Here is a 21,666-nt window from a genome sequence, read left to right as displayed (position 1 = left end):
AGAAGTCTTCCTATACCTGGCCATCCAGCCAAATTGAGCAATCGTGGGAGAAGAGCCTTGGTGAGAGAGGTAAATAAGAACCTCAAGATCACTGTGGCTGAGCTCCAGAGATGCAGTAGGGAGATGGGAGAAAGTTCCACAAAGTCACTGCAGGACATATAAAAGCCCACATAGAGTTTGCTCAAAAACACACGAAGTACTCCCAAACTATGAGAAATAAGATTCTCTGGTCTGATGAGACGAAGATAGAACTTTTTGGTGATAATTCTAAGCGGTATGTGTGGAGAAAAACAGGCACTGCTCATCACCTGCCCAATACAAACCCAACAGTGAGACATGGTGGTGGCAGCATCATGCTATGGGGGTGTTTTTTAGCTGCAGGGACAGGACGACTGGTTGCAATTGAAGGAAGCATGAATGTGGCCAAGTACAGAGATATCCTGGATGAAAACCTCTCCCAGAGTGCTCTGGACCTCAGACTTGGCCGAAGATTCACCTTCCAACAAGACAATGACCCTAAGCACATAGCTAAAATAACAAAGGAGTGGCTTCAGAACAAATCTGTGACCATTCTTGACTGGGCCAGACAGAGCCCTGACCTAAACCCAACTGAGCATCTCTGAAGAGACCTGAAAATGGCTGTCCACCAATGTTCACCATCCAACCTGATGGAACTGGAGAGGATCTACAAGGAAGAATGGCAGATGATCCCCAAATCCAGGTGTGAAAAACTTGTTGCATCATTTCCAAGAAGATTCATGGCTCTACTAGCTCAAAAGGGTGCTTCTCCTCAATACTGAGCAAAGGGTCTGAATACTTTTTTCAGTTTTTCTTTTTTAATAAATTTGCAAAAATGTCTACATTTCTGTTCTTTTTCAGTCAAGATGGGGTGCAGAGTGTACATTAATGAGAAAAAAAAAATGAACTTTTAGAATTTACCAAATGGCTGCAATAAAACAAAGAGTGAAAAATTGAAAGGGGTCTGAATACTTTCCGTACCCACTGTACATACATACACATAGATACACACACAGACACATAAATATATACACATGAAAACAGCAATCAGCTGAAAAGTACTTCTTAACCAACTGTGGGGAATGGGGGAACAGCAGAGATTACTGATATCTGCTCCTTGTTGCTGCTGTGCTGTGAACCCCCCCCCCATACTGTACTCTGTGAAGGGATGCTGCTGGTGGAAATGTAACAGTGGAGGGAGCAGAAGACACATTGTTAGTCCTGCTCTTCCTCCTCTATTGTCCCCTGTCTGCGGCTCGGGCCCCTTAACTCTACAGGTGAATACTCACCATTGAGCGCGCCATGCAGGAAGCCAGAGACAGCATCCAGTGAGCGCTCTCAGCTGTCTGGGTGGAAAAATGTTTATTGGCTAGCATCTCTATTCCTGCATGACACTCCCCCATTTTTAGTGGAATCCCTCAGCGCACCCCACTCTCCCTGGCTCTTGGGTATCAGTATGACTACAGGCTGGAGATAGAGGGTCCCAGTGTCAAGCAGCACTGAGTGGCCCTATAGCGGCTGCGTGGACTTCTGCTATGGGTAGTACACTCCTGCCTGCAAGGGCTCCCCTCCACCTCTGAGCCCTGGTGCAGCTGCACTGGCGGTATGTCCGCTCCTGGTCTGTTGTACTTATCCATGGATGAGACATTATCTGATGGGTTTTTGATGGATTTTGATTACTTCTCTTTTTTTTGGCCTCTTGATGAACCATGAGCCAGAGGAGAAACACTTTAAGGCCCAGTGTATATATGTTATCATATTTGATGTTAGATCAAGTACAAACAAAATTTTGTTGCACATCAGCAATAGTTAAAGAAGCACCCCTGTCAAATTTGTTTCCTCTTAATATATTGCAATTATATTATATAGCACAGTGTACTTACAATTGCTCATTTTGCCATTCTACCCACTTAATTCTTCTGTTTTTTATTAGGTCTGTGACATCACACCTTTGTGAAAATAAAAAAATTGGGGCTAAAGTAACATTTTTCTTTCCATATTACATTAATCCCTATGAAGCACCTGAAGGTTTAATACACTTCTTGAATGTGGTTTTGAGGACTTAGACAGGTGCAGATTTTAGAATGGCATCACTTTTTCTTTTCTTTTTTATGATATAGGCACCCCAAAGTCACTTCAAATGTGAAGTGGTCTCTATAAAAATAGTTTTGTAAATTTTGTTGGAAAAATTAGAAGGGTTAAAAGTTGACCTGCGATTTCTAACTTCCTAACAAAAAAATATATATTTTAAAAATTGTTCTAATGTAAAGTAGGCATGTGGGAAATGTTATTTATTAACTATTTTGTGTGACCTAACTCTCTGGTTTAAGGATATAACAATTGAAAATTTGAAAATTGTGAATTTTTCTAAATTTTCACTAAAATTGAAAGTTTGAAAGTTGTGAATTTTTCAACATTTTCACCAGTGAAGGGGTTAAAAGTAGAAAATAATAGAAAAAATATTTAAAGTAGGAACAACTGTAATTGTGTCAAACTGCAGAATAAAGGTAATGTCAATTATGCATAATGAACTGAACACTATGAAAAAAGTCAATAAAAGCAATTCCAGAATTATTGTTTGTTTAATATTCATGGTGCAAAAAGATGGAATAAATGTAAACTATGAATCCAAAAATGATACCAGGGAAAATTGGCTACAGAAAAGTAAGAAATGTATAAGTCTATGAATATAAATATTATTTAAAGTGTTTTTCTATGTAAAAGAAGGTGAACATAAAAAAAATTTTTATTTGGTATTGTAATTGTATTTACCTGAAGAATAAAGATTACAGCCCAATTCATCAAGACCAGCGTTGTTCAAGCAAAATTGTGTTGCTGATAATTACAATTAATCCCGTACAAAACATTGTGTTTATGTCACAGGAAATATAAAAATATTATGGCTAGAGATATGTGGAATTGAATTTTTCTCAAATCTTTCAAAAACGAATTTTGTCCAGAATCTGGATTATTTTTGTAAATCACTTTGAACAAATTCAGCATAATGGTGGTCAGCTTCAGCAGCCATTTTGCTGCATTGCAAATGATTAAAAATGATTAAAACAAAAGCATAAACATACTCTTCTCACCGCTCATCTGTCTTGCTGTCCCAAGTCAGGTGCTCCATGACACTCCTTTGTTTCATTCTCTTCACTCCAGTCCAGGCCTTCCTGGACCGGTGTGACAGGTGTTATCTTTTTTATTTCATGCTACATTTATTGTGCTTTGGGGTCTAGAATTTCCCTATAAAATCCGCGCAGTTTGGTGTAAAAAAATACTTCTTCCCATATATTTTTTCTATCAAGGACTTCTCAAAGTACCAATATCACGATATTCTTATATAAAAATGTATCGATTTATTATTGGATTGTCCATTAAAAATAATTATTGTGATAGTTACATAAAGCAATTATATAGTTACAAAGTGATTGTCCTTTTGTCCATAATTAGCTTAATAGTTGAGATTCACCCATCTTTCCTGGGATCCTGGCTGGTAGATTGAGTCTGTCTGTGTCCAGCACATCTCAGGATGACACCATGTGTCCGGGTAAAGAACGTGTTTCCTTGGGCCTACATCAGCAGCTGGTTTACACACAGTCCCTCGTCCTGTGTCATGTGGAATGGCAAGAACCCCCCCTGTCTCTAACATGGGCTTTTATTGCACCTGTTATTCCGCATATGGTAGTGAACTAAAAATACACACACAAATAGCGCATGTCATCTAGAAACGATGGCTGATGCAATCTTATGTATGGTACAGAACTCAGAATTAAGAATAAAATGAATATCCATAATTACTATTTAACAATTCCCCCTTTTTGAGGATGACAGACATCAACTGAAATCCTCAAAGAAGATAGGTTCATCATTAGGATAACAGGATCATTTTTTCTTTCCTTCTTCCTTGGCAATATAATTTAATTTCCATAATAATAATAATAATAATAATAATAATAATAATATCAATATCGGATTATTGTTATATAATGATTAGTGTTGAGCGAGTATGTTCTGTCCGAGTATGCTCGGGCCGAGCTCCGAGTATTTATAGCTGCTCGGTGATATGGTTGAATCGCTCCCGTGTGCATGATTTGCAACTGTTTCACAGTTTTATTACATGTGAGGAATGTGTAAGAAATAGACATTCCTCATATGTAATAAAACTGTCAAACAGTTGCAAATCATGCACGGGAGCGATTCAACCATATCACCGAGCAGCTATAAATACTTGGAGCTCGGCCCGAGCATACTCGGTGGAAGGGTTAATAGAACATACTCGCTCAACACTAATAATGATGTGAATTCATGTTATGGTAAGCTGTGACTAATATTCATTTAACATGTATAATTATACTTCCCTAAATCTAAATCGAAGCAATCACAGGTCCAATCGTCATCATCTGATGTCATCGTGTCTTCGTCCCGTCTTCTTCTTGGTTCTTTTATAACACAGTCTTTAGATGTAAACTCCTTTGAAATAAATTATAGCGTGTAGATATTGTACAGTCCATAATTGTATTCATTATTGATCAGTCCATAAACTGTACTCTTTATTAGAAATATCATGTGTGTCAATTGATAAGAAAACAAAGTCCATGGATGAAATGTAGCTTTAATTTCTGTGCAGTATCACCTGGACTTACGTTTGATTGTCTTTGGATAATTCTGGAATCCTCCATGTCATCAGCACTGGTCTCGTGTCACTTTTGGAACAGATGTGACGTCTTTGGTCAGCAAAGCAAGGGTTAACTTGACACTTCCCTGCTTTATATAGCACCATAACCAGTACTCATTCCTTAATGTACAGGACACATATGTCCTCAGAAGCAGAGGTGACTCTTGGTCTTCCTTTCCTGGGGCAGTCCTCATGTGAGCCAGTTTCTTTGTAGTTCTTGATTGTTTTTGCAACTGCACTTGGGGACACTTTCAAAGTTTTCCTAATTTTTCTGACTGATTGACCTTCATTTCTTAATGTAACGATGGCCTCTCGTTTTTCTTTACTTAGCTGCTTTTTTCTTGCCATAATACAAATTCTAACAGTCTATTCAGTAGGACTATCAGCTGTGTATCCACCAGACTTCTGCACAACACAACTGATGGTCCCAACCCCATTTATAAGGCAAGAAATCCCACTTATTAAACCTGACAGGGCACACCTGTGAAGTGAAAACCATTTCCGGTGACTACCTCTTGAAGCTCATCAAGAGAATGCCAAGAGTGTGCAAAGCAGTCATCAAATCAAAAGGTGGCTACTTTAAAGAACCTAGAATATAAGACATATTTTCAGTTGTTTCACACTTGTTTGTTAAGTACATAATTCCACATGTGTTAATTCATAGTTTTGATGCCTTCAGTGTGAATGTACAATTTTCATGATTAATACTTAATTATGTATCATAATTTTCTCAGAATTAAATATATTTTTGTACCTTCACATAAAGAAACGTTTCTTTTTTTTTTAGCATACTATGAAATACATATAAATACATATGAGGCCTGTCACACAAATCACACTTAGCAGCTGCACATATATTCATCAAATTTCACTCTGACTGTCACAGATTAATTTAACTCAAATATTCCACATATGAAGTTATAGATATATATATATAACCCAAAATTTTTGTATCCTAATTATCAAAGCGCATTTGTAAACTTTTAAATGTAATGTCTTAATATTTCTTTGAATATTCCCCAAGTACATATAATATAATATAATATAATATAAGAGTAATTCACTGAAATTTAGGACGCTTGAAAAAAAAATACTCTTGACTTGCAAAAATAGAAATGTATTAGATTTAGTGTTGAGCATTCCGATACTGTAATATCGGGTATCGGCCGATATTCGCGGTATCGGAATTCCGATACTTAATTCCGATACTTTTACAATATCGAATACCGGAATCGGAAGTTCCCATAATGCCTGCGCTCTGCAGTGTCTGTGAAGGATGACAAGCTGGGTGGCAGCGCTCAGCTGAGATCCAGCCTGTCATCAGAATGCCATCCCAGCGGGGGAGAATTCTCCTGATTGTTTAAAAGCCGGCGCGCGGTAAAAAGCCGCCGGCTTTTAAACAATCACACAGCCCCATACTGCTTCCCCGCAGCCTCCCACCCCGATCCTCCGCTCCCCTCGCCACCTCCAATCCCAATCGTAAATTAGGACCGGGCGGGGAGCGCAGCACCAAGGAGCGAAGGACCCGGGCGGGGAAGCCGGCAGTGAAAAGACTTCACCGCCGGCTTTCCCGTTCTGTGCTGCGCTTTCCCGCCGGTTATTTCAAATGAACAGCTGCGGTATCAAGTGATGCCGATCAGCTGTTCATTTGAAGTAGCCGCGGTGCCCTCAGAGGGTTCATGTGAGTTCATGCTTGACTGCATGAACTCACATGAACTTTCCCACGGCCGCACAGGTCAGCCTCACCTCCCAGACCATCAGACCGGTCATGATTAGTGTGTGTGCGGGTGTGTGTGCGGGGTGTGTGTGCGGGGTGTGTGTGCGAGGTGTGTGTGCGGGGTGTGTGTGCGGGGTGTCTGTGCGATGTTTGTGCGGGTGTGCGCGGTGTCTGTGCGTGCAGGCAGACATAGGCCGATGTGACACTACTACTCGCATCGGCCTATGTCTGTCCCCCGTCCACTCGTGCCAGCAGGATCAGCTCGATGGGAGCAGTAGTTCCCATCAGCCTCATCCTGCTATTTAAATTGCCCTACTGTGCCCCAATAAATTTTAAATACATGTCATTGGTGGCCAGTGGTTACCTACAATAAATTAGTTCATACATTACCTGTCCCCGCCGATCGCCACCTAAAATAAAGTAAAAAATAAAAAACTACACCTATACTCACCTAGACACCTAATTCCCCGAAGCCATCGATCTCCTGTAATAAAATATAAAATAATAAACCACAACCTTATCTTACCCCTCTGTAGTAGTCCACGAGTGTCCCACGATGATCTCCAGTTTAGAGCAGCCACATAGAATGTGACCGCTCTGAACCGCTGCCGCCGCTAGAATGACGGGGCCGTAAGGGTTCACCGGAGTTCAGGCAGCGCTGCTCCGGTTAGCTCCTTTATGGCCCTGCTGTATCGTGAGAAATTCCCACTGTACAGCAGTGCCGTAAAGGAGGTCTCCGGAGCTGCGCTGACTGAATGCACTCCGGTGACCTCAGTCAGTGGCTCCCGCTGCCGGGAGCGGACGTGTTCCCGGCAGTGTGAGCTTACAGCAGCCATGCACAGCTGTCACCATCTCCAGATGTGACAGCTGTGCATGGGAGATCAGCGCAGGAACGTGGACAGGTAACTATTATTTTTAGTAAACTAAGAATTAAGTAAAATGGTGTGTTTTATTTCAAATAAATTATTTTTTTCTGGGTGTAGTGTGTTTTTTCTTTTTAACACTTTGTAGGTTAGTAATGGGGGTGTCTTATAGACGCCCATCATTACTAACCTGGGCTTCATGGCAGCTGGCGCTGACATGAACCCCAGCCCTATTACCCCCTGCCACCGCACCAGGGCAGCGTGGAAGAGCGAGGCTAAGTGCCAGAATTGGCGCATCCTATGGATGCGCCATTTCTGGGGCGGCTGACGGCTGGTGTTTCTAGCCTGGGAGGGGGCCATTATTCATGGCACCCTTCCTGGGCTATTAATATCAGCCCCCAGCTGTCTGCCTAGCCTTTGCTAGCTATTAAAATAGGGGGGACCCCACGTCATTGTTTTTGGGGGGTCCCCCATTTTAATAGCTAGTAAAGGCTAGGTATTCAGCTGGGGGCTGATATTAGTAGCCTGGGAAGCTCCGTGGGTTTTACCCCCTTCCCAGGCTTCAAACATCTGCCCCAGCCGTCTGCTTAACCTCCGCTAGAGACTAAAATTATGGGGGATCCCACGCCATTTTTTTTTTAAATAAATCCTTTATTTTAACACTAAATGACATTTGAGGAGTTAATAAAGATGCAGTCCCTAAATTATTATTTATTTTTTAATTAATTTTTCCCAAAACTTTTGACGTGGGCTTCGCCATATTTTTGTATGCCAGCCAGGTACAGCATCCAGCTTCTATGAACGCGCCATTTTCCGGGGCGGCTGCGGACTGCAATTTTCAGCGGGGGGGCAGAAAGCTTGGGCCTCCCTGCGCTGCAGATTCCATCCCCCAGCTGCCTAGTTGTACCTGGCTGGACACAAAAATAGGGAGAAGCTCCACGTTTTTTTTTTTTTTAATTATTTCATGAAATTCATGGAATATTTAAGAAAAAAAGGGCTTCCCTATATTGTTGTGTCCAACCAGGTACAAATAGGCAGCTGGTGGTTGGGGGCAGCCCGTTCCTGCCTGCTGTACCTGGCTGGACACAAATATAGTGCAAAGCCCCACGTCAATTTTTTTTTAATTATTTCAGGAAATTCATGAAATAATTAAAAAAAAAATTATGTGGGGCTTCGCCCTATATTTGTGTCCAGTTAGGTACAGCAGGCAGGAACGGGCTGCCCCCAACCACCAGCTGCCTATTTGTACCTAGCCGGACACAACAATATAGGGAAGCCCTTTTTTTCTTAATTATTCCATGAATTTCATGAAATAATTAAAAAAAAAAATACGTGGGGCTTCGCCCTATTTTTGTGTCCAGCCAGGTACAACAAGGCAGCTGGGGGCTGGAATCCGCAGCGCAGGGAGGCCCAAGCTTTCTGGGCCCCACCCGCTGCAAATTGCAGTCCGCAGCCGCCCCGGAAAATGGCGCGTTCATAGAAGCGCCATCTTCTGGCGCTGTACCCAACTCATCCAGGGCCCTGGTGCGGTGGCTCACTGGGTAATAAAGGGGTTAAGGCCAGCTTGGCATTATCAGCTGGCCCTAAGCCCGAAATTCATGGAGTCACGCCAATGTTAGACATGACTGCCATGAATTTCTAGTAAAGTATTTAAAAAAAACACAAACACCCAGAAAAAAGTCCTTTAATTGAAATAAAGACACAATTCTTTATTGTTCTAAATTAAACCATACTTACAGTCACGCCCATTCCAGCTGAAGCCAACGATCTCCTTCAATAAAAGAAAAATAATAAAGCAACCTCATCCTTACCTTTCCATGGTTCCCACGACAGCTTCAGCTCTGCTACATCGAGATGACAGGCTGGACCGCAGCAGAACGCTGCCATCCAGCCTGTCATCCCGCAGACACTGAGAAGCGCAGGCATGCTTGCGCTCCTCAGTGTCTGGCTGTGACGGCATCCAGATGAGCCGAGGTCATGTCCAATGAACTCAGCTCACCTCATGCACGTCACTGACAGCGTGGGAAAATTCTCCTGCACTCAGCGCTTCAGCGTGAGACTTCTCCCACGCTGTCAGTGACATACATGAGGTGAGGTCATGTCCAATGAACTCAGCTCACCTCATGCACGTCACTGACAGCGTGGGAAAATTCTCCTGCACTCAGCGCTTCAGCGTGAGAATTTTCCCACGCTGTCAGTGACGTGCATGAGGTGAGCTGAGTTCATTGGACATGACCTCACCTCATGTATGTCACTGACAGCGTGGGAGAAGTCTCACGCTGAAGCGCTGAGTGCAGGAGAATTTTCCCACGCTGTCAGTGACGTGCATGAGGTGAGCTGAGTTCATTTGACATGACCTCGGCTCATCTGGATGCCGTCACAGCCAGACACTGAGGAGCGCAAGCATGCCTGCGCTTCTCAGTGTCTGCGGGATGACAGGCTGGATGGCAGCGTTCTGCTGCGGTCCAGCCTGTCATCTCGATGTAGCAGAGCTGAAGCTGTCGTGGGAACCATGGAAAGGTAAGGATGAGGTTGCTTTATTATTTTTCTTTTATTGAAGGAGATCGTTGGCTTCAGCTGGAATGGGCGTGACTGTAAGTATGGTTTAATTTAGAACAATAAAGAATTGTGTCTTTATTTCAATTAAAGGACTTTTTTCTGGGTGTTTGTGTTTTTTTTAAATACTTTACTAGAAATTCATGGCGGTCATGTCTAATATTGGCGTGACCCCATGAATTTCGGGCTTAGGGCCAGCTGATAATGCCAAGCTGGCCTTAACCCCTTTATTACCCAGTGAGCCACCGCACCAGGGCCCTGGATGAGTTGGGTACAGCGCCAGAAGATGGCGCTTCAATGAACGCGCCATTTTCCGGGGCGGCTGCGGACTGCAATTTGCAGCGGGTGGGGCCCAGAAAGCTTGGGCCTCCCTGCGCTGCGGATTCCAGCCCCCAGCTGCCTTGTTGTACCTGGCTGGACACAAAAATAGGGCGAAGCCCCACGTATTTTTTTTTTTAATTATTTCATGAAATTCATGGAATAATTAAGAAAAAAAGGGCTTCCCTATATTGTTGTGTCCGGCTAGGTACAAATAGGCAGCTGGTGGTTGGGGGCAGCCCGTTCCTGCCTGCTGTACCTGACTGGACACAAATATAGGGCGAAGCCCCACATCAATTTTTTTTAATTATTTCATGAATTTCCTGAAATGATTTTAAAAAAATTGACGTGGGGCTTCGCACTATATTTGTGTCCAGCCAGGTACAGCAGGCAGGAACGGGCTGCCCCCAACCACCAGCTGCCTATTTGTACCTGGTTGGACACAACAATATAGGGAAGCCCTTTTTTTCTTAATTATTTCATGAATTTCATGAAATAATTAAAAAAAAAAAATACGTGAAGCTTCTCCCTATTTTTGTGTCCAGCCAGGTACAACTAGGCAGCTGGGGGATGGAATCTGCAGCGCAGGGAGGCCCAAGCTTTCTGCCCCCCCCCCGCTGAAAATTGCAGTCCGCAGCCACCCCGAAAAATGACGCGTTCATAGAAGCTGGATGCTGTACCTGGCTGGCATACAAAAATATGGCGAAGCCCACGTCAAAAGTTTTGGGAAAAATTAATTAAAAAATAAATAATAATTTAGGGACTGCATCTTTATTAACTCCTCAAATGTCATTTAGTGTTAAAATAAAGGATTTATTTTAAAAAAAATTGATGTGGGGCTTCGCCCTATATTTGTGTCCAGCCAGGTACAGCAGGCAGGAACAGGCTGCCCCCAACCACCAGCTGCCTATTTGTACCTGGCGGGACACAACAATATAGGGAAGCCCTTTTTTAAAAAAATTATTTCATGAAATAATTAAAAAAAATTGACGTGGGGCTTCGCACTATATTTGTGTCCAGCCAGGTACAGCAGGCAGGAACGGGCTGCCCCCAACCACCAGCTGCCTATTTGTACCTGGTTGGACACAACAATATAGGGAAGCCCTTTTTTTCTTAATTATTCCATGAATTTCATGAAATAATTAAAAAAGAAAATGCGTGGGGCTTCGCCCTATTTTTGTGCCCAGCCAGGTACAACTAGGCAGCTGGGGGCTGGAATCCGCAGTGCAGGGAGACCCAAGCTTTCTGGGCCACCCCCGTTGCAAATTGCAGTCCGCAGCCGCCCCAGAAAATGGCGCGTTCATAGAAGCGCCATCTTCTGGCGCTGTACCCAACTCATCCAGGGCCCTGGTGCGGTGGCTCACTGGGTAATAAAGGGGTTAAGGCCAGCTTGGCATTATCAGCTGGCCCTAAGCCCGAAATTCATGGGGTCACGCCAATATTAGACATGACCACCATGAATTTCTAGTAAAGTATTTAAAAAAACACAACACCCAGAATAAAGTCCTTTAATTGAAATAAACACACAATTCTTTATTGTTCTAAATTAAACCAAACTTACCGTCACGCCCATTCCAGCTGAAGCCAACGATCTCCTGCAATAAAAGTAAAATAATAAATCAACCTCATCCTTACCTTTCCATGGCTCCCACGACAGCTTCAGCTCTGCTACATCGAGATGACAGGCTGGACCGCAGCAGAACGCTGCCATTCAGCCTGTCATCCCGCAGACACTGAGAAGCGCAGGCATACTTCCACTCCTCAGTGTCTGGCTGTGACGGCATAAAGATGAGCCGAGGTCATGTCCAATGAACTCAGCTCACCTCATGCACGTCACTGACAGCGTGGGAAAATTCTCCTGCACTCAGCCCTTCAGCGTGAGAATTTTCCCACGCTGTCAGTGACGTGCATGAGGTGAGCTGAGTTCATTGGACATGACCTCACCTCATGTATGTCACTGACAGCGTGGGAGAATTCTCACGCTGAAGCGCTGAGTGCAGGAGAATTTTCCCACGCTGTCAGTGACGTGCATGAGGTGAGCTGAGTTCATTGGACATGACCTCACCTCATGTATGTCACTGACAGCGTGGGAGAATTCTCACGCTGAAGCGCTGAGTGCAGGAGAATTCTCCCACACTGTCAGTGACGTGCATGAGGTGAGCTGAGTTCATTGGACATGAACTCGGCTCATCTGGATGACGTCACAGAGCGACACTGAGGAGCACAAGCATGCCTGCGCTTCTCAGTGTCTGCGGGATGACAGGCTGGATGGCAGCGTTCTGCTGCGGTCCAGCCTGTCATCTCGATGTAGCAGAGCTGAAGCTGTCATGGGAACCATGGAAAGGTAAGGATGAGGTTGCTTTATTATTTTTCTTTTATTGCAGGAGATCGTTGGCTTCAGCTGGAATGGGCGTGATGGTAAGTATGGTTTAATTTAGAACAATAAAGAATTGTGTGTTTATTTCAATTAAAGGACTTTATTCTGGGTGTTTGTGTTTTTCTTTAACTTTGACTATGGGGTTAGTAATGGGGGTGTCTTATAGACGCCTCTCCATTACTAACCTGGGATTGATGTCAGCTGGCATTATAAGCTGACATCAACCCCAGCCTTATTACCCCACTGCCACCGCTACAGGGCAGTGGGAAGAGCAAGGCTTAGTGCCAGAATTGGCGCATCCTATGGATGCGCCACTTCTGGGGCGGCTGACGGCTGGTGTTTCTAGCCTGGGAGGGGGCCAATATTCATGGCACCCTTCCTGGGCTATTAAAATCAGCCCCCAGCTGTCTGCCTAGCCTTTGTTAGCTATTAAATTAGGGGGGACCCCACATTATTTTTTTTGGGGGGTTCCCCCATTTTAATAGCTAGTAAAGGCTAGGTATTCAGCTGGGGGCTGATATTAGTTGCCTGGGAAGCTCCGTGGGTATTACCCCCTTCCCAGGCTTCAAACATTTGCCCCAGCTGTCTGCTTAACCTCCGCTAGAGCCTAAAATTAAGGGGAACCACACGCCAATTTTTTTTTAAGTAAATCCTTTATTTTAACACTAAATGACAAGTACAGTAACCAACACTGTCACTGTACTTCATATATATGTGACTGACATGTTTCTATCTATCTAATCTATGTGTGATTCTCTATTCTTTCTATTCTAAATTGTCGGGTACAGATGCTGAATTGCCGGCCGGCTTTCTTAAAGAGACGGTGCACGAAAACACTAATATTTTTTTAAATAAATCCTTTACACTAAATGACAAGTACAGTAAGCAACACTGTCACTGTACTTCATAGATATGTGACTGACATGTTTCTATCTATCTAATCTATGTGTGAAGCTCTATTCTGTCTGTTATAAATTGTCGGGTACCGCTGCTGAATTGCCGGCCGGCTTTTTTAAAGAGACGGTGCACGAAAACACTAATATTTTTTAAAATAAATCCTTTGCACTAAATGACAAGTACAGTAAGCAACACTGTCACTGTACTTCATATATATGTGACTGACATGGTTCTATCTACCTAATCTATGTGTGAAGCTCTATTCTTTCTGTTGTAAATTGTCGGGTACCGGTGAATGCCGCTGATGAATTGCCGGCTTTTCATGTCATTCTACATTATTCTTAGTTGTTTTACTTCATGTAGAATTAACCTACAAGGAAAGAAAGGGTTTATTTTCATTCCGATATTTGTGTCCCATTGACTTGCATTGGTTTCCGGTATCGGAATCGGCGATATCCGATACTTTTTGGGTATCGGCCCGATCCAATCCGATACGATATTTCCTGATATCGGAAGGTATCGCTCAACACTAATTAGATTCTTTTTTTTTTTTTTACTGGCTACCAGGTTTTAAGTTATGTCAGCTGAAAATAGAATGAATGGGATCTATACTATTTGCTCAAAGTTCAAAGGCTGCAGCTGTCACACGTCATCATGCTGTAAATTACTTTAGTTATAAAACAAACACTTCATGCACAGAAGAATTAATTAATAAGTGTTACACATAATATAGTTCAACTAGTTATATTGTTATTATTTTAAAATGTTCTACACATAAAATCATGCAATTTTTTTTCCAACTTCCTGTGTGAATAAAGAAATAAATCCATTTTAGAGTTGTTTGATCAAATCCTGCTTTGGAATGAAAACTCTAAGGAAACATAAGAAATAAAATTAAATATCAAATTCATAAAGAAACAGAATTATTTAAATATCTTATACATATATTGGTTCTAATGTATTTCAAAATATTGCTACTTTAATTTATATATGAGGTTCTAATTTATTAGTTAATATTTTAATTATTACTATAAATATATATATAAATACAATTATACACAATCTCTACTGTATACAAGTGTGTATATATATATATATCTAATATATATAATCGTCATATCCCGTCTGTCTGTCTGTCCAGGAAATCCCGCGTCACTGATTGGTCCGGCCGCGGCCAATCAGTGATGCGGGATTTCAGAACAAGATGGCGGCCATTAGCAGCTCATCTGCCGCATGGAGGTCAGCGGCGATGCCGCTGGGAGATGACCGGCGCTAGCCGCCGGCCGCGACCAATCAGCGATATTGGCGCCAAATTTCAACACCGCTCTGCTGATTGGTCGTGGATGCCCGGCCGCGACCAATCAGCGATATTGGCGTGAAATTTAAAACCCCGAATTGGCACCGGATTTTAAACATGCAGGCCACCATCGGGAGATCAGCGGTGACGCAGCCGGGAGATGAGCGGTGCTAGCCGGTCATCTCCCGGCTGCTCGCAGCATAAGTACCCCAACCGGCGGCGCCCCTAACCTCCATCCGGCTACCGTCGGGAGATCAGCGGCTAGGGCCGCTGATCTCCCGACGGCAAGTGTGAAGGAAGGACCGGAGAGCGGCACCGCCGGTCGGGATACTTCTGCTGCTCGCAGCCGGGAGATGACCAATCAGCGATTTTGGCGCCAAATTTAAACACACTCTCTGGTCCTCACTAACACGGTTCGCTGATTGGCGCGGCCGCCGGCCGCGACCAATCTGCAATATTGGCGCCAAATTTAAAGACCGCTCTGCTGATTGCGCCCGGTCGGCCGCATACATATTCTAGAATACCCGATGCGTTGAAATCGGGCCACCATCTAGTATATTTTTATGAACCAGCAGATACTATGTAACTACACAATTTTACTATATAAAATAATAAATAACTAATGATACATTGTATAACACTTTGACGCAACATATAATTACAATTTTTTCTTAGCCACTCCCTAAACCAAATCTTATGTCTCTGTCAAAAATCTCCAGTAAAGCTCTATTTAGAAAAAACTTCATTCTATCCTTCAAAAGCTCAGATAACTAACTGTTTTTCAGTCTACATTCCATGATGTCACTGTGAGCTGGTTGTCTCACCTGCCTCTGTCTGTCAATTTCAGCCATTTTTATTTTTAGGGGAAGATGGCCAGAGCTTTGAAACTGTGAAGAAATTGACTTTTGAATCATCTGATATGGCTTATAACATATATGAAATCTTCTGCGTATTTCATAGATTTCATTATGGGAATTACTCAGTCTAGGAGAGTTTGATATTGGGTTTTGAGAAGATTTTACCTTTTCTGGTTTTATAAATGTAGCTTGATTTATTTTCTTTTCACGATTCTCATGTTTTCTAACAAAATCAAGCAACTGCGCACATTCAAATAAAGTTTTTTTTGTGACGCAATAACTCGAGATACTGGATTTAAGCATTTGAATTTTTGTACAAAAGTTGTTATCATTTGTTGTAATTTTCCATTTTTGATGAGAGCTTTGTACAACCGTTCAAATATGGACATGAATGTATATGTCCATTCTTTCCTACCAATCCTTGATTTTTGTAGATCATCTATGTTGGGGAAATCCTTTGTGACACAATAAATCCAATATTTTAATCTGTCCGAATCATTCATCCATTCATTAGGAGAGTCATTTTCACAGGGCATTAAATTTAAATGTCTGGAAAATGTCACAGGAATCCACATTTTAAATAATTGATTCCTCTCCTCATTGGATAAATCAAACTTATCAGCAAAGCTCTCAAATATCTCTGAATTTCTACAGACATGGATTTTGACATCATATTTTGCCATGATTTTGTATCATTTTAGCTAATTTCTCCTCACTTTAATTTGGAGTTGGGCCTCGGTAGCTCCTAAATTTTCTGCTATTTTTAGTGGCCCTTGTACGTCAGCTCCTCCTATCTCACTCACGTCTCTGCCCACATCACCTAATATGTCAGTTTCTCGTATGTCAATCATGTCTCCTCCCATGTCAGTTTTTTGTATGTCCATCTCTTCGTCAGACCCAAGGTCACCTTCAGTTACAGACACATGTCTTACTTCTTGCTCAATTTCCACTTTACAGTTAGAATCACATTTGGTGAATTCTAATCTTGGCTGAGTTAATCATCTATTCTCACCTCTTTATAAATGCGACAGTAAAACAACAAGAAACAAAAAATACTTTGCACTAAAGGCCCAAAGTTAGTCTGTCCTGAAGGAGTTAAATGGATTATGGTGGATGTTACTGTCATCAAAGTGTAGTTTATTTATTTACTTATTGGACTTTGATGCATGACTGGTCATGACTACACTTTAAAAAGAAATTGACCAATAATAATAATAGCAGTGTGGTCCTGGAAGACTAGTGTGTAGTCTGTGATAGTCAGCAGCGTATTAACCCGAAGTCAGTCAGCAAGGGAATAAATGGAACTCCAATGCAGATTCTTTTCTAGGATTAGTTAGAAACTACAGGGCTGAATATTCCTATCAAGATAGTTTCCACTTGTATAAGCAGAGTACTTTGCACTGTGGCAGATACATTAGTACCGGTGCTCAGCTGTTAATTGTTTGCTTATAATCCAGTCCATTTTTAGAAAGTAATTAATCATGAGTTTTAATTTACAGATAATAGATGATGAAGATACTCAGTTCATGAGTAATTGCCCTGTAGCAGTCACAGAAAGCACTCCGAGGCGAAGAACACGGATACAAGTTTTCTGGACTGCGCCCTCTATTGGTACAGGATGTGCAATACTCAAGTGAGTACAGAAGCATAAAATGCATGTTTATAGGTGATGCTTCCAGTTTATGTGTATTTATCTCCAACAATATAGCATATTATGTTAGGAATTGTGAAATGTTCTTTGTTTCTTACCTTCGCTGACATCATTGCTTGCTGTCAATAAACAGAAATGTTGATGCTTATACCAGATGAAATCTGTCATGTTGTCAATCATGTCTTGTAATGTAATTGAACACTGATGCAGACTACAGGCCATGGGTTTTAATTATCTGCATATGATCAGGACAGGTTTGCTGTATTTATGTCCTGTTTTGTTCTCACCTTCCCATAATGTTTCTTCACAGTGAATTTACCAATCCATATGTGTTTTAGTAGAATTCAAAGCTTCTTCTACACATTAGTTAACAAAAAAGCAGACTTCATTAGGATGATACATACATGGTTTCCAAGTGCTACCATTTTTATGCTGATCCATTCACTTGAATGGATGATCTTGATCCGCCAAAAAAGACATGTGAACCACCCCATAGACTATGTTGGGTTTACCATATGTACTGTAACGGGTCTGGGAGGCGGAACCTCTGAGCTACTATACAAGGGGGCGGTCCTTGTAAGGGAGCGGGTGGCGACCAGGGAAGACGGGCAGGCAGTCACAGCCGGTGACCGGGACAGTCTCTGGGTGAACGGGCTGGAGGTCACGGCAAGTGACCGGGGTAGTCTCTGGATGAATGGGCAGGAGGTCACGGCAAGTGACCGGGGCAGTCTCTGGAAGAACAGGCAGGAGGTCACGGCAAGTGACCGGGGCAGTCTCTGGGTAAAGGGTAGGTACGACCTGTGATGGCTGAGCCTCCAGGTAGGCTAGCAGGCAGATGGTAGATGTGTGCTCCCAGGTGAGCAAGCGAGAGTCTCTGGATAAACGGGTGGTCACAGCATGTGATGGCAGAGCCTCCAGGTAGGCCAAAAGACAGGCAGCAGATGAGCGCTCCCAGGTGAGCGGGCAGGAGTCTCTGGAATGGCAGGTGGTCACAGCACGTGACGGCGGAGCCTCCAGGTAGGCCAACAGACAGGCAGCAGATGAGCGCTCCCAGGTGAGCGGGCAGGAGTCTCTGGAATGGCAGGTGGTCACAGCACGTGACGGCGGAGCCTCCAGGTAGGCTAGCAGGCAGGTAGCAGATGTGCGCTCCCAGGTGAGCGGGCAAGCTGGTCCATAGACAGACTGACAGGAGTAGGAAGGCAGACCGTCGGACCTCAGGCTAGCAAGCAGGTAGGAGGAATGTCAGGCAGGAAACAGACAGCAAACTGGCAGGTTTCTGGCAGGTAACTGGCAACGGGACCTGAGGGCTGAAGCAGAGTAGTGAACAGTGCAACAACATTGCTCGGGCACCTCCATTTTGGAGGAGGTGCCTTATATATGGTGAAGTCCTCCGGCCATTGGCCGGGGACTCCTTAGGACGGCGTGCGCGGCCCCTTTAAGAGGGAGGAAGCGCGCGCGCGCCCTAAGCACAGTGGCCGGGAAGGAGCGCGCGCTGCCAGCAGAGCGGGAGGAGGACGCCGGGCTCGGAGCAGAGGGGTGAGGGGAACAGCGTCCCTGCCTAGCAGAGGGCAGGGACGCCGGCGCTACATGTACTATCTGTAAAAAATGCAAATAGAACATTTACATGAAAAATTAATGTGTGAATTGGGTCTAAGAGTTCAGAGTCTGGGTCTGTAGAAAGTTCAGGGATGATTGTTATGGACTTTGTAATGATCAATGCAAGTTTCACAGAGCAGAGAGCAAATGTAAGCTTACATCCAGAATTTCAGCACACAGTTCGACACATTATAGGTTTGGTTACTACTGCTCAGGCAGTATCATGCAAGGTCTCAGCAAACAGTTTTGCACTTAAAATTATGGTTGACACTTAGCAATTACTCTTATCAAAAAGTCTGTAGCGTAACCTTATCCTTTGGATAGGTCAGGAATATTAGCTTTTTTCGAGGCACACTTATCACCCCAATGTTCCTCTGTTTGCAGGTCCCACAGCAGCTTGATGTGAAGTCCAATACACTTTACAGTGATTTTTCTCTTATACAAACATGCTCACTCCTTCACTCTGAATAAGCAATCAATATGGTGGGGGAATCAAAGGGCACAGGTCATCATTCATCTTATCTTTAGAATATGACCAATTATTTAAATCATATCTGTGTGTCAGAGACATAGTAAGTATCCCATTGGATATACACTCTATTAGTTGAGTATCTTTGCCTTTGGCCTCCTTCATTCATCCATGTTTCAAGTGTATGTGGTATTTATCTTACATAGATACTACATGTATCCATTAAAACCTATGGTGCTATGCACATGTCTGTGTTTTTACATCAACCATATGTCCATGCAAAACACACGGAGAATAGTAATGAGCGAGCACTAAAATGCTCGGTTCCTCATTACTCGAGTCGAGCAAATCGTAATACTCGGATGCTCGATCCAAGTAATGAGTATAATTGAAGTCAATGTGAAACTTGAACATTTTTCATACATAAACGAAGATAAAATGGATTTTACTGGAAAGAATGTTAAGAAAATTCTTTCCAGGATAATGACTTGTATGTAAGGCCAAATAAATAACAGAAAAAAATGCTCCTCCACACCTCTGGCTATGTTAACAAGTAGTGTTTTTGCTGCATTTTTGCACGTTTGCATTGCTTTCAATGGTGAAAACACATTCACCAGTAAATGTCATTTTAACATTTTACTACCTTATCTGGCCATGTGGTGTGAGACACATCCTGTTTCATTTATGAAGGAGTGACTCTGAAAGTCACAAAGCCTATTTTTACAGGGCCATCAGGTGGCCCTCACTATTGCTAGAGGGCCAGCAGCTGGCTATGCTTTGCATAGCCGTATATTTCTACTGCAATATAATTTATCCATTTATCCTGAGTTGGGAAAATTTTCGTTTTTGTATTATTACTGTAAAGTTTGAAACTTGGAGTTCCAGCCGGCGGTCCTCACAATTTACAGAGTGACAGAAGGCTGCCTCCACTAATTTTAGAGGGCCAGCTGGAGTCTTGGGCACAGATGAGACCAAGATAGAGCTTTTTGGTAAAGCACATCATTCACCTGTTTACTGTACATGGAATGAGGCCTACAAATAATAGAAAACTGTACTTACAGTCAAATATGATGGAGGTTCAAAGATATTTAGGGGTTGTTTTGCTGTCTCTGGCACTGGGTGCCTTGACTGTGCACAGGGAATCATGAAATCTGAAGATTCCCAAAGGATTTTGGGTCACAATGTAGTGCCCAGTGTCAGAAAGCTGGATTTGCTTCCTAGGTTATGAGTCTTCCATTATTTTTTTTTAATAATTCTTCAACAAAGGCCTTCTGGTCCTGCAACATTTTCTTATACCTCTCCACCACGGGAAGGAGAGATAGAAAGTTCTCTTTGTAGCGTGGGTCTAGAAGGGTCACCAACCAGCGATTACTGTTGGCCAAAATGCGTACAACGTGAAAGTCATGGGAAAGGCAGTGAAACATAAAGTCAGCCATGTGTGCCAGATTGCCAACAGCTAAGACTTCCCTGTCCCCACCTAGAGGACGACTGTCCATGTTCTCCTCCTCATCCTCCTCCTGGTCCTCCTACTCATACTCCCTCTCCTCCCCCTTTTCAGGCCGTCCACGCTGATCAGACGGGATGAAGGTGGTGTGGGTAGAACCGTCTATAGCACAGGAAACCAGCTCCTGTTCCTCCTCATTATCACCCAATCTGCGTTGAGAAGATGAGATGAAGCTGGGCTGTATAGCATCACCCTGTATTGTTCCTTGCTCCATCTCATCGTGTTCCATCTGCAAAGCCACCTCTTCAATTGTGAGCAGCGAGCATTTCAGTAGACAGAGAAGCGGGATGGTGATGCTGATTATGGCATCATTGCCGCTCACCATCTTGGTGGAGTGCTCAAAGTTTTGGAGAACTGCACAGATGTCAGACATGCATGCCCATTCATCAGCTATTATGTGTAGAGGCTGACCAGAATACCGATGGGTGTGTTGGAGCTGGTACTCAACAACTGCCCTCTGCTGCTCATTAGGCCTTGCCAACATATGCAATGTTGAGTTCCAATGCGTGGTGACATCGCACACCAGTTGATAAGCTGCAAGCTGCAAACAATAACTGAAGCACTACCAGGGCGGCAAAAGCTGTAGCTGGCTTGAGGAAATGGGCATACATGCAACATACTTTCACAAGCAGCTCAGGCAGATCAGGGTAGGTTTTAAAAACCACTGAACCACTTAGTTGAGCATGTGGGCCAGGCATGGTACGTGTGCGAGGTTGCCAGTTTCAGAGCTGCCACCAGGTTAAGGCCATTGCCACACACGACCATGCATGGTTATAGGTTCAGGGGTGAGACCCACAGATCTGTCTGCTCTGCTACAGCTTTCAACAACTCTGCAGCAGTGTGTGGTTTGTCACCTAACCAGATTAGCTTC

The 21,666-nt window shown here is 43.2% G+C and overlaps 1 protein-coding gene across 2 annotated transcripts in view; it reads left to right on the top strand.

The window, feature by feature from the left end:
• SPON1 (spondin 1) overlaps window positions 1-21,666 on the top strand; it is a 1,048,567-nt gene that overhangs the window by 340,498 nt on the left and 686,403 nt on the right. For both annotated transcript variants that reach the window (XM_073662598.1, XM_073662597.1), the window contains exon 3: window positions 17,075-17,208. In XM_073662598.1, coding sequence (XP_073518699.1) covers window positions 17,075-17,208 — 134 coding nt within the window. The remainder of the gene's footprint in view (window positions 1-17,074; window positions 17,209-21,666) is intronic.

The sequence above is a fragment of the Phyllobates terribilis genome, unplaced genomic scaffold (genome assembly GCF_046119375.1).
Source record: "Phyllobates terribilis strain yellow unplaced genomic scaffold, ASM4611937v1 Scaffold_75__1_contigs__length_6962009, whole genome shotgun sequence".
NCBI classification, from domain to species: Eukaryota; Metazoa; Chordata; class Amphibia; order Anura; family Dendrobatidae; genus Phyllobates; species Phyllobates terribilis.
This window is presented reverse-complemented; position numbering and strand designations above follow the sequence as displayed.